The sequence below is a fragment of the Ursus maritimus genome, unplaced genomic scaffold (assembly GCF_017311325.1).
Source record: "Ursus maritimus isolate PB19 unplaced genomic scaffold, ASM1731132v1 scaffold_7, whole genome shotgun sequence".
Classification (NCBI taxonomy): Eukaryota; Metazoa; Chordata; class Mammalia; order Carnivora; family Ursidae; genus Ursus; species Ursus maritimus.
The window spans coordinates 63,810,963-63,824,094 of NW_024426885.1; the positions used below are offsets into that span (position 1 = coordinate 63,810,963).

The 13,132-nt window shown below is 43.6% G+C and overlaps 1 protein-coding gene across 1 annotated transcript in view; it reads left to right on the forward strand.

Annotated features, from left to right (window-relative positions):
- The window catches only part of LOC103667987 (coiled-coil domain-containing protein 6), a 107,425-nt gene that overhangs the window by 58,933 nt on the left and 35,360 nt on the right, over positions 1-13,132 (forward strand). The window contains exon 3 of the mRNA XM_040624773.1: positions 9,046-9,174. Coding sequence (XP_040480707.1) covers positions 9,046-9,174 — 129 coding nt within the window. The remainder of the gene's footprint in view (positions 1-9,045; positions 9,175-13,132) is intronic.

Genomic DNA, 13,132 nt, shown 5'->3' on the forward strand with positions numbered 1-13,132 from the left:
CAAATACTTAGCCCAGCACACAAGGAGAACCAGGCACATGGGGATAGGAGATTTCATGGATGTAAACAAGTAGAAACGAAAGAACAGAGTGGACTTCACAGATACTTTAGATATTGGACTTATCAGACATAGACGCCAAAGCAACCATGCTTACTGCATTCAAAGAAATAAAAAAACAAGCTTGAAATCTTTGATAGAGAACAGGAAACACATCACAACTTTTCTTGCAGACATTCAAAAGGAGAGTGAATAACTCATGAATAATTGTATATGGCAATCCATTTGGAATTTTAGATGAAATGGATAAATTCTTAGGAAAACATAACTGTCTACAACTGGATGAGGAGGAACTAGAAGACATGAGCTTTCTAATCATTGGAGAAATTGAATCTGAGAAACAGCCCTTCCTAGTGAAAGAATTGCAGGCTCAAATAGTTTCGCTGCGGGTTGTACCAGACGTTCAAGGATGAAACGCCGGTGATCCATGAACAACACGGGTTGGAGTGCCAACTTCTCCTCCCCATCCCCTACCCCATCCCCCAATCAGAATCTGTGTCTCACTTCTGGATCCTCTGAAACTTGACACTAATAGCCTGCTGTTGACTGGAGGCTTTTATGTGACCAATCACATAAACAGTCAATTAACACATTCGTATTATATACCATATTACAGTAAAGTAAGCTAGAGAAAAGAAGATGCTTATTGAGAAAATACATTTACAGTACTGTATTGTATTTATTGGGGGGGAAAAAACCCTGCCTAGAAGTGGATTTCTGAGGGAAGAGCACTGAAGCCAGAGAGGACAGGAAAGTGCCAAGGCCTGCAGTGGGATCATGCTTGCTATGTGGGGGGCCCAGCAGAGAGGCCAGTGTGGTTGGAATGGAGTGTTGGAGGGAGAGGAGTAAGAGATGAGATCGGGGAGGTAATTGGTCTGGGGGTTTGGTGGCCAGCTTGCAGGTCACATAGAGCCTTCGAGCCACAGTCAGGAGCTTGGCTTTTACTCTGAGATGGGAGCCATGGAGGGCAGGAAAGGGGCTTGAACAAAGTAGTGAAATGATCTGGCTTTGATTGCTGTGTCAAGAGAGATTATGGAGTGGAGGCCAAGGAGGGAGCTAGGTGGTCTGTTAGAAGACTATTCCATAATCCACACCAAGAGATGGGGTGGGTCGTTCTAGGAAGTAGTAGTGAAGATGGGCACCATTGGATTCTGGGTGCGTTTTGAAGGAATATTCTATCAGGATTTAAGGATGGAGGGATGCCTGGGTGGCTCAGTCAGTTAGACGTCTGCCTTTGGCTCAGGTCATTATCCCAGGGTCCTGGGACTGAGCCCTGCATCAGGCTCCCTGCTCAGCAGAGAGTCTGCTTCTCCCTCTGCCTGCTGCTCCCCCTGCTTGTGCACACGCATGCTCTGTCTCTCTGACAAATAAATAAATAAAACCTTAAAAAAAGATTTAAGGATGGATTAGAAGTGGGTGTGAGTAAAAGATAGGATCAAGGAAGACTTTGAGATTTTTGGCTTCAATGACTGGAAGAATAGTTACCATCTTGTAAGATGAGAAAGGTAATAAGTTGAGTAGACTTGGAGTGAGAAGTTCAGAAGTTCAGTTGAGATGTCTTAGTCACCCCCCATGGAGATTACAGATAGGCCACAAGATGGAGATTATAGGCCACAAGATGGAGATTCTCCCAACAGAGACATTTGGGAATGTTGTCATTAATTAATGCTTAGAGAAGAACAAAAATGTATCATTGGCAAGCATGTAAAGAGAATGCAAGGACAAGCCATGGGTGGGAAGAGATATTTGCAACCTTATATAATCAACACAAAACTACAAATTAGTAAGAAACATGGCGAGTCCCAAAGAAAAATGGGTAGAGACTTGAACAGACTGTTCACATAAGCAGGTAGCCAAATGAGCAGTAAACAAATGAGCAAGTACACATTAGTAATCAAGAAAGGCAGAATAAGCCACGAGGTATTACTAGAGAAGTCAGAAGATGGACATGGTTGCAAACTGCTTTTAGAACGATTTGGCATTACCTAATGATACAGGAAATATCCCCGTTCCGTGACTCCACGCTTCCACTCCTGGGTACGTTCCGCAGGGTGTGCACATGTGCACCAGATGTCTAGGAGAATGTTCTTTGTGGCATTGTTCATCAGAGGAGAAAACCAGAAATGACCCAAATACCTTCTGTCCATAGAGTGGATAAATTGTGATGTGCTCATCAACAGGATATTCTAAGGCAATAAAAATACTGTTAGACTCAGTAACGTGGGTGAATGAAATCACAAGCTTATTTAGCAGAAGCTAGACAAAAGAAGAATGCAAAACCGAGCAAAACTAATGTTTAGAAATACCTAGGCAATAAAATTGTTCTTAAAGAAAATGCAAGGCATTCTTACCATAAGAATCAGGAGGGTGATGACCTCTGAGGGACGGAGGGCAGTGATCTGGAAGGGAGCTGGCAATGTTCTGTTTCTTTTTTTCTTTTTTCTTTTTTTTTTTTTTTTAAGATTTTATTTATTTGACAGACAGCCAGCGAGAGAGGGAACATAAGCAGGGGGAGTGGGAGAGGAAGAAGCAGGCTCCCAGCGGAGTAGGGAGCCCGATGTGGGGCTCGATCCCACGACCCTGGGATCACGCCCTGAGCCGAAGGCAGATGCTTAACGACTGAGCCACCCAGGCGCTCCGGCAATGTTCTGTTTCTTGATTTTGGTGCTGGTCACCTGAGCATACCATGTGTGTGATAATGGCACCCTTGATACTTACCTGGTTGTTTCGTTCATCCTGAGGCTTCATGGAGGGGAAACGGGCTAAAGGAAGTGAGACTTTTATCATCTCTCCAGTCAGTATTTGCACAGACAGGGTGTTTTCTGCATGGTCTGGAGTGGGATTCAGTATGTGCTGGTCCCTGCTGCTCGTGGAGCTTGCAGTCCTATAAGGGTGATCGAAGATGGAAAGCGGTGCTGGAGGGCAGCTGCACACATCCGGGGAAAGGACAAAGGCCGTGAAGGCAGAGACCTTGGTTTTAACCCTAGATTGACCCCTCATCAGCTGTGCGACTTTGGGCAGGTACTTGATCTCTCTAAGCTGTGGTCTTATCCATTGTAAAATGCAGATGATAGTATCCGCCATTATGGCGGTAAAATGCTTGTTGCATGGTAACTAGAGCCTTGGAGTGTTCGCTGTTTTGGGAAGTAACTAACAGAATAGGAAACACACCATGACGAGACCTTAAAATGCACAGGAAGTACAGTGTGCTCCTCACAGCTTGAAGAAGGGGAGGAGGGCATGTGGGAAGGCGCTGTGGAAAATGTTTTCTGAGCTGTCCCCCACTTTCAGTAGGCTGGAGGGAGGGATTGAGGCAGGGGACCAGAGGGTGCAGCGTGATCAGGGTTGTGGGGGCCCAGGTACGCAGCTGCTTGTGTTATGGTGGCCCCACGTGACTAGCAGAGCTCGCAGTCTGTAAGCCCCTGGACCAGAGTGGTCCCCAGAAGTGTTTGCCCAGCATGATGGATTTCAGTTTTTTAAATTTGTGTTTTAGGAAAAGAGTGTTGAACTTTGCCTTTAACCACAGTTACAACCACTCCCTGTGCTGAGGCCCATCCCTTCTTTGCTAGATGTCTGGACCCTGAAGGCATTTAGGTTTGCAAACCTTAGGCAGAGTGTGAAATAGCATGAGGAAAGCATGGGAAACTTGCAGAGGGATTGGATCGTGGAAGGACTTGAATGTCACGCATTGACACGTTACACCTTGCAGGCAGTAGGGAGCCAGTGAAGGGTTTTGAGTGGAGTATTGAAGTCTTAGGCTTTGTCTGCCGGGATGACCTACACTGGATCTGGGGAGATCCATTAGGAGGCTTTGGCAGTGGCCCAGTGAAGAATGAAAGGCTTGAACTAGATGGGGGCCATGAGCACAGGAAGAAGAGGGTGGTTTGACAGCTGTTATGGAGGCTGACTTGCTGCCAATTGGTAACTGATGAGATGTGAGGTGTTGATTGAGAATACTGGTACCAGTAACAGAAGGGGTTTGGAGGTGGGAATAAGTGTGGGCCCAAGAGGCATTTAGTGGTGATATAATGGATTTGAAGTGGGAGGCCGACTTTCTGCTCAGGCTGCTCAGTAGAGCAGTTGAAAAGTTGGTTCATAAAAGACTCAATGTTGTGAGATAGTTTTGAACTTTTTTTGCAAAGCTTATATGAATAACGTGATAATTCTTTTTGACAACCCAATGACTTAATGTAGTTACTGTCCTATGGGAGGGTCTCTGCTTGGTCCAGGTGCAGGTAGTTCTAGTGCTTGGTGGTTGTCAGTAAACCAAGGCTGTCGGTTGCAGGACTGAGTGGTAAATACACAGAAATATTAGCGTGGACTAGTGAGAACCGAGGTGGGAACATCTCGGGCTTATTCCGAAGTTGCATGAAAAGCTGGGTCCTGGCTGGTGGCTGAAAGGCTTGCCTCACTTGGCACTGGCTGGATCGACAACAAACCCAGACTTGCACACACACGTCGCCCAGGCTGGAATTTGGCAAACCTGCCGCACGCTGGGTGGGAGGCCGGGCTCAGCAGCCAGCCTACGTGCGCACCTGTGGTGGTTCTCACAGGTGAACGGTTTTCAGTGTCTCCACCTGCTAGAGAGAGTGATTCAGTGACGAGTTCTTGAATCTCTTATGTAAGAGGCTTGGTTCACAGAAGTGACTCCAGAAAGCCTTTGTAAATTATAAAAAAGATGGCAATTACAAGTGATTGAATGATGCTTAAGCCTAGCCTGTTTTAGATCAAAATAATGTTATGCTTGTATTTTGTCTTGGGCTGGAAGTTTACTTTTGGGCTCAGTATATAATGAGTGGATACAGTAACAAAATACTCAAGTTTTAGTACTTAGAATTGTATAGGTTTACAGTGTGTGTCTTTGCTTATGGCTTTCTCAGTTATGTTGATTTTTTTTTTTTTAATGCTGAATCCTAAGGAGCAAACCTTTATTCATATAACCCTGATTTCATCAAAAATGTGCTACCGGTGGATCATCTGTTATATAACATAATTTTCACTCTACAGGGGCTTCTTGGTTAATGTTAATAATATATAGCACAGGTAGGAGTTATAAAGCTCTATGTTTCATAATCTTTGTGATCGACTTTGTAAAGTGTATTTATAGAAAATTCTGATTAAAAAATTTTAATCTACCTAAGCATTTTGCTTTAGATATATTTAAGGTGAACACATGAGTTTATTTCAAACACATTAATAGAATGTGCTTGACTATTTACTTTTTGGTTTGAATGTTTTTTTTTGTTGTTGTAGTTCAGGATCACAGACCTTCCTGGAAGATTTAAAATTGCTCATATAGGGGGCCTGGGTGGGTCAGTCGGTTAAGCATCGGTCTTTGGCTCAGGTCATGATCCCAGATTCCTGGGATTGAGCCCTGCGTCAGGCTCCCTGCTCAGCGGGGATCCTGCTTCTCCCTCTCCCTCTGCTGCTCTGCCTGCTTGTGCTCTCTCTCTCTCTCTCTGGCAAATAAGTAAAATCTTTTAAAAAAATAAAATTGCTCATAAAGTGTTAAGACCTTTGATTAGAAATTTAAAATCCTGCCTTGAATTTTGTGCCCACTTTGAAGATGCCACTGAAACTGGAGTTTGTTTGTTTCTTTCTTTTTTCTTTCTTTTTTTTTTTTTAAGATTTTATCTCTTTATTTGTCAGAGAGAGACAGAGAGAGAGCACAAGCAGGGGAGCGGCAAACTGAGGGAAGAAGCAGGCTCCCTCCAAGGAGCCCCATGCGGGGCTCAATCCCAGGACCCTGGGATCATGACCTGAGCCAAAGGCAGACGCTTAACCGTCTGAGCCACCTAGGCGCCCCTGGAGTTTATTTCTGATAGCTGCTCTTGTGTCCGCCTAAGCCAGGCTCCCTTTAGGGTTTTTGTTTGTGGTGTCATGAGCTATGGCTTTAACACAGGCGGGTGGATTCAGGATGTCGGGTCAAGCCCCATTGGGGCTGAATGGCTTGAATTTACATGGTATCTGTTTAAAACAGTTTCTGAATTTTCCTCCGGTAAGCTCTGTGGTTGTTAGTTTCTCAAGATCCCTTCCTTGCTCTGCCACCGCCCTCTTGCTCACCTTAATTCTCTCAGTCCCCTTTTTTTTTTAGTTGTTTGGGGGGGGGGGGGGGGGGGTCTGTATTTCTCTCTGTTTCTCTTTGTATTGGTGGTTTCTTTGTTGCAAGGAAGAACACTGTTTTCTGCTTTAGTGTTCTGTTCAGAAACTCCATGCTCTGCTCCGAAATTGCCCGTCACCTGAGAGATGGCAGAACAAAGCAGGCAGCAAAGCTGTTTGTTCCAGCTCTTTTGGGGATGATGAACATTGTGAATCTTTGGCAAACAGATCTCAGGATGCCTTGATCTTTTCCAAATGGGTTAGTGTAACCCAGGGACCTTACTTGAGTTATGGTAACAACAGCTTTACCATCAAATTCTCCTTAGGGTATAGCTCTTGAGAGGAAAAAGCCTCTTAAAATTGAGAGCTTTTATGGCTTTTGTTACTAGTTTAATATGTATTCTTAAAGGAGATACCTAATTAGATATTGCAATATAGACCATCTGTCTAAATAGGAATATTTTTCTGTAAGCCAATGACAGCCTTACCTTTTCTCAGATTAACATCCTGTGACAAATGTGGCTTCGGGGGCCAGACATTTTTCAATGTTAGATCGCATCCTTTATTGTTTTAATTTACCTCAGGGCAGAAGAATAATGCTTAAAAAAAAAAAAAAGGCAGGGGTGTTCTTTCAAATCAACATGGCAGCAATTGAAAACATATTGGAGGAAAACAACTAATATAAAAAAAGACTTTGCAAAGGGTTTAAAGGTTTTAAGACTGAAGTTCATTTTTCTAAGACCAATAGATATCATTTAAGCTTAGTGTCCATGAACTGTTTTAGGGCAAGTGTAATATCTCCGCTAGAGATGTCACCTGTGTCTAAGGTAGGACCTACACGTAGAAGACACACAGGTAATGTTTATAGAATCAACATGTTAGGTGGAGATGCGCACGCTTTGCTGTTTTCTCCTCATAAGTTATATTTGTCCCATCGGGGTCTTTTGTGTCGAAAGTGCCGGGAGCTCTTCTTGTTCTCTGTCCATTTCTCTTATTTGTTTTCATTACTGCTTGATCTTGCAGAACCTGAGTTTTAAAGAGCGAGCTAAAAATAGACTTGTCACTGTAAGCACCTCCTCGTATCTGCTTTTTTTCCGGGTCCCTGCAAGGTCGACCAGCTTTTCTTGGAGTTGCACATCCAATGCAGTCGGACGAAAACCGGCATCTGTTTAGTCAACGTTTCCAGTGGTAGAAAACTATGTCAAATTTTAAACTTTTTTTTTTTTTTTTAAAAACCAAGCACACACTTGCTTACAGAGCAGTGGCAGTTGCGTCCAGTGTGGAGAGGGTTCAGTGCAGCCGTGTGGCAGTGGCTCAGGCCGGCTCATCCTGCCATCTGCGGGGCTTACACAGAGACATCGCGTCCTCCAGGCGAGCACGTGTGGCTTACTGGTTTCTGTGTTTGATCGTGTGACTTTTTAAATGCCAAGAAGGCACTGGACACTGGAGGAGTCTGAAGTCGATTCCTCTTAGGTTTGTTCAGGATCCAGTGAGAGAATGCTGGCTTGGGGTTCGGAGCAGGATGTGGGTCCCAGACTCTGCCACCTTCCAGCTGAATTATCTTGGTCACCTCTTTTGTCACCTATAAAATGGGGGTGACCATGCCTGCCTAATGCATCTGAGAACCTTGTACACAGTGCTGCCCGAAGAAATGGTTTTGAAGGTAAAATTAGGGAGCAGTGTCCTCTTAGATCCATACGTAAAACTGTGTGTGGTTCTTTTTAATGGCTTTTTTTTTTTTTTTAAAGATTTTATTTATTTATTCGACAGAGAGAGAGACAGCCAGTGAGAGAGGGAACACAAGCAGGGGGAGTGGGAGAGGAAGAAGCAGGCTCATAGAGGAAGAGCCTGACGTGGGGCTCGATCCCAGAACTCCGGGATCACGCCCTGAGCCGAAGGCAGACGCTTAACCGCTGTGCCACCCAGGCGCCCCGTGCCACCCAGGCGCCCCTTTAATGGCTTTTACTTACTCTCCCCTTGATTTTGAAAATATTGGACCCTGTTGCCATCATTCTATCCAATCCCCCCTGTGGATCAACACAACCTCCCAGTTGAGAGGGTTAGAAATGATGCATAGTTCTTAATGAGAACCCCGGCGCTCATATGTCTGATGGATTTCCTTTATTCCCGTTTGGTTTTGATGGTTGGAGTACATTTTTAAAAAACTTTTCAATGACACCATAACTTTATCTTTTAATTGCATAAATAAGGGGCCTCCCCCTTGTTTTTTAGGAAAGATGTAGGAGGTGTGATGTATGTTCTCACTGTAGAAAGATAATTAATTGTACTGATTTTTGCCAAAGGATGCTTATTAGTATATTGGGAAATAGCTTTCAGAATAATTTACTAAGAATGCTGTGTGACTGTGACATCTTTACACACATATAAATCTGATTAAACTAATTCATTTAATAAAAACTGTAAAATTTCTATTTTTAATTTTTATCATGGTATAAAATTTGGAAAGTACCTAAGGGTGTGTGTGTGTGTATATGTGTGTGTGTGTGTGTGTGTGTATGTATTGAAAAGCAACTTTCCTTCCTTCCTTCATTCCTTAGCCTCCCAATTCCTCCCTGTAGAGGCAATCACTTACATGTTTTAAAAACAGGAATCTGGGCTTCTGCATGGCCTGATGGCCAAGTGTCTCTGCCTTGTCATTTTCAGCCTCTTGGCTCAGGCCAGGTGCCTCGGTACGGGCGCTATAACTTTGGTTGTAAGTTAGAGGACCCCGGGTGCAGGTTCCTCATGGATGTACACCTGGGTATCGGCAGACGAGGCTCGTAACTTCTGTGATGATACCTCTTACGCAGTGTAACCAGCTTTTGGAGCCCGTGTTTCTCTGGCTTTGAATGTCTTGATTTTCACGTCTGTGCTTTTCCCATTTTCCAGTTGCAGCATGAGAAAGCTGAACTGGAACAGCATCTCGAACAGGAGCAGGAATTCCAGGTCAACAAACTGATGAAGAAAATTAAAAAACTGGAGAATGATACCATTTCTAAGCAGCTTACATTAGAACAGGTAAGAATCTATAGTTCTCTCCGTATACTTTTTTCTCCTTATCAACGTGTTCTTTCAGGTCTTCAGATACCCTGAGGAATGTAAGTGAAAAATATTTTTCAGCTGTTTCTTCCCACAGTGGAGACTTCATTTCTGAAGTCAGCATTGGCAGAGCTGCTTAGCACCTGCTCGCGCTCGCTCGCTCTCTCTCTCACACACTTTCTCTTTCTTTAACCGCAATTAATAAAGTTTCTGGAGAGATGTTGTGATGTACTGATTTATAGGCAGGAAATGTTAGGTTCCTTTTACCGAGGGGAAAACAATGTGTTTTTAACCACAGGATAGTTTCTGTGAAGGTTCCTGAGACGGCGTTGCTGTGGAACTAAAATTTTTCTTTCAGGCGTTCTTCAGAACAAACGGTTCGCATTTTTCTTCTTTGAATTATTAGCAATATTATTAGCAATTATTAGCTGTATTATTTGAACCCTATCTTTTCCCAGCTCGATTTGTTGATACAGATATGGAGTCGTAGACTTGGTTGTTTATCCTGGTTCAGCCACTAGCTAGTTGTATGACCTTGCATTGACTTCATTCACTTCTCTGGGCCCAAGTTTTCCATTTGTAAACAGAGAAGGACAAGCTAAAATCAGGCACGGCAACCTTAAGGAAGTACAAAAGGTGGAAAATATTAGTGTACAGTCCCTTTGTCCATTGCCCTTGGCAAACGTTGGTATTTGAGCCCGGGCCTTGCCTGAGGAGTCCAGACGGGTCTGTACGCTCTTCGACAATCGACACACAGAGCTAAGAGCAGCCACCATCAGCCCACCCAAGTCAGTATGTCGGACGGAAGTACTTGCTATCCCTAGCCTAGGTGCTCCCCGATGCTGTTCCCCCAAGCTAGTGTCCTGAGATTTTACTTTCCCTTAGATAAATTATGAGAAGCTGACCGTAGTGTCCTGCGATCTAGTTTCCGTGTAAAATTCAGTGTATTGATGAAGCTCTTTGTAATTTCAACCCTGATTGCCAATTCGATGGTTTGGCTAAGCCGTTCATGCAAAGTTGTCTGATTTATCCCAACTTTAGGGTCTTTTTGTGCGTCTCAGTTCATGCTGACTCGTTCTGAAATCACCCCCAGGGTTGCTGTAGTTTCGTTATTATTCCTGAAATGAAATGGTGACAGGAATGTCAGCTTTGAGAGGAAGTCACGGTTGGCTTTAATCTACCTGACTTGTGTTTTCCGTGTTATTCTTGAATCTCCCTATATCAAAGGGAGGAATGTCACTGAATTTTCTAAGACTATGAATAATGGTCCTGAAACATTTCTCTATCCCGTCCAGGTAAAAGAAAAAAAGGTCCGTTTTCAAAGGTTGGTTATTTTATACATATTCAGAGTAATCTAGACTTAACTATTTGTCTTCGGAATTCAGATGCAATATCTAAATTTAGAAAATGCCTACCACACACAGTTTAAAAACTTTTATTCCAAAGTTCACCTGTTTAATTCCTAAGATAGGTAATAACCCAGTTCCGTTCAAGTTAACGCTTTGAAGGTTCTTGCTTAAGTCCCTGACGCGCCCAGTACGCGTCACTGGTACTTCCTAATCAAGAGCTAACCAAGTGACCAAGTGAAGTTCTCACAGGGGTGGGTGTTGTGAGAAATTCACTTGGGCATGGCCTTCATGGTGGTGGCTGTCCGGAATTGAAACAGCTCCTCTCTTGCATTTGTTCAGGAGCTCCTCAGGAGACTTTGGGACTGGGGCTATGACCCTCAGGGTTTAGATGTGGCCACAAGGTGGAGGTAGTGGCCTGGCGTCCTAGAGAGGACCATCTGAACTTAGAGTCCATGGGGGAGGAAGAATGGACTGCTGCACCGTCTTAAGACTCTTTGGGGACTTTAGTAACTGAAACCCTTTTATCTGATGTCTAAGGCATATATTCTCACCAAGTCAATGACACAGTGCACTTTTCAGGGTTATTTCAGACCTCAATAATAAAGAAATTGGGTTCCACAATGGACTGTATGCACCGCAAAGCCCTATCCCGGAAATAAACCTCAGATCTGGGATCTCAAGTTCCCATTTTAATTAAGATGGAAAAATTTAACATCATCATGAAACCCCCCCCCCTTTGTTGTGGTTATGTCCAGGATAATTAAATGTTGGGAATCTTATTCTGTATTTTGTTTAGCTATAAATAATTTTAGTCAGTCCTTTGGGGGAATGTTTTTTTTTTCCTCCAGTAGAAATAAATCTCTTCTGTGCTTCCATGAATGTGAGCTGATCCTCGCTTGTGATTATCCTCCATGTGATACACCCTAGGTCACAGTCTGCACTGCAGAAGATACCCTGTACTCTAGGTCATTATCAAGAGCAAAGGCATGTACTACATTGTGCATTCTAATGATTTGTATGGAGTACATGCCTTTGCTCATCTCTCTGACAATAAGCCTATTTTTTAAACTGTAAGCTACTTGAAGGCAGTTACCCCATGTGTCTTATGGTCTACCACTGCTTTGTTGGAAGAGTTTATGTGTAGATTTGGCCAGGTAACTGGAAAGTAGTCATTTGTGTTTCGGAAGGTGGTACAGTGTAGTTAGTGTTCAGGGCCTGGGCACTCTCTGGTTCCTCTGCTTGATACCCTAGGTCACTGTTTTTTTCTGGTGGCGGTGGTAGCAGCTTTATTGAGAGAAATTCACATACCATAAAAATCTTCCACTTAAAGTGTGCAATTTATTGGTTCTTAGTCTATTCAGAGTTGTGTCACCTTAACCACGATCGATTTTAGAGCATTTTCATCCCCTCAAAAAGAAACCCTGTACCCTTCAGCTGTCACTCTGCATTTCCCATTCCCCTAAAGCGGCCACCACTCTACTTCCTTTCTGCATTTGCCCATTCTGGATTCTTCATACAAATGGGATTATATAGTATGTCCTCTTTTGTGAATGGCTTCTTTCACTTAGTATGAGGTTTTTATCCATGTTGTAGCATGTAACGGTACTTGACTCCTTTTCCCAACCGAATAATGTTTCACTGCATGGATATATCATATTTTGTGTATCCATTCATCATTTGGTGGACATTTGAGTTGTTTCAACCTTTTGGTTATTGTGAATCTTCGTGTACAATTTTTTAAAAAGATTTTATTTATTTATTTAGAGAGTGCACTTGAGCGAGCCGGAGGTGGGGAGTAGGGTGGGGCAGGGGGTGGGGAGAGGGACAGAGAAGGAGAGAATCTCGAGCAGACTCCTCACTGAGTGCAGAGCCGACTATGGGGCTTGATCTCACGCCCCTGAGGTTATGACCGTATCCGAAACCAATTGAGCCACACAGGTCCCCCTCATGTACGATTTTTCATGTGGATATATGTTTTCATTTTTCTTAGACATATATCTAGGAGTGCATTTGCTGGATTACATGGTAACTCCATGTTTACCTTTTGGGGGAGATTGCTAGACTGTTTATCTTGTTTTTCTTTCTTTAAAGACTTTATTTATTTATTTATTTATTTATTTATTTATTTAAAGAGTGATATTGTGTGAGCTGGGAGGGGAGGGGCAGAGGACAGGGAGAGAAGCAGACTCCGTGCTGAGTCACTGTAGGTCTCAATCCCAAAACCCTAAGACCATGACCCGAGCCGAAACCATGAGTCAGACGCTCAACTGACCGAGCCACCCAGGTGCCCCTAGACTGTTTTTCAAAGTGGATGTACCATATTGATTAAAGCCATCTTGGTAAATGTGAAGTGATATCTCATTGTGGTTTTGTATTTCCCCGATGGCTAAATGATTTTGAGAATCTTTTAGGTGCTACTTGGCATTTTTATATCTTTTTTAAAAAGTCTATTCTAGGGGCGCCTGGGTGGCGCAGTCGTTAAGCGTCTGCCTTCGGCTCAGGGCGTGATCCTGGTGTTCCCGGATCGAGTCCCACATCGGGCTCCTGCGCTGGGAGCCTGCTTCTTGCTCTCCCACTCTCCCTGCTTG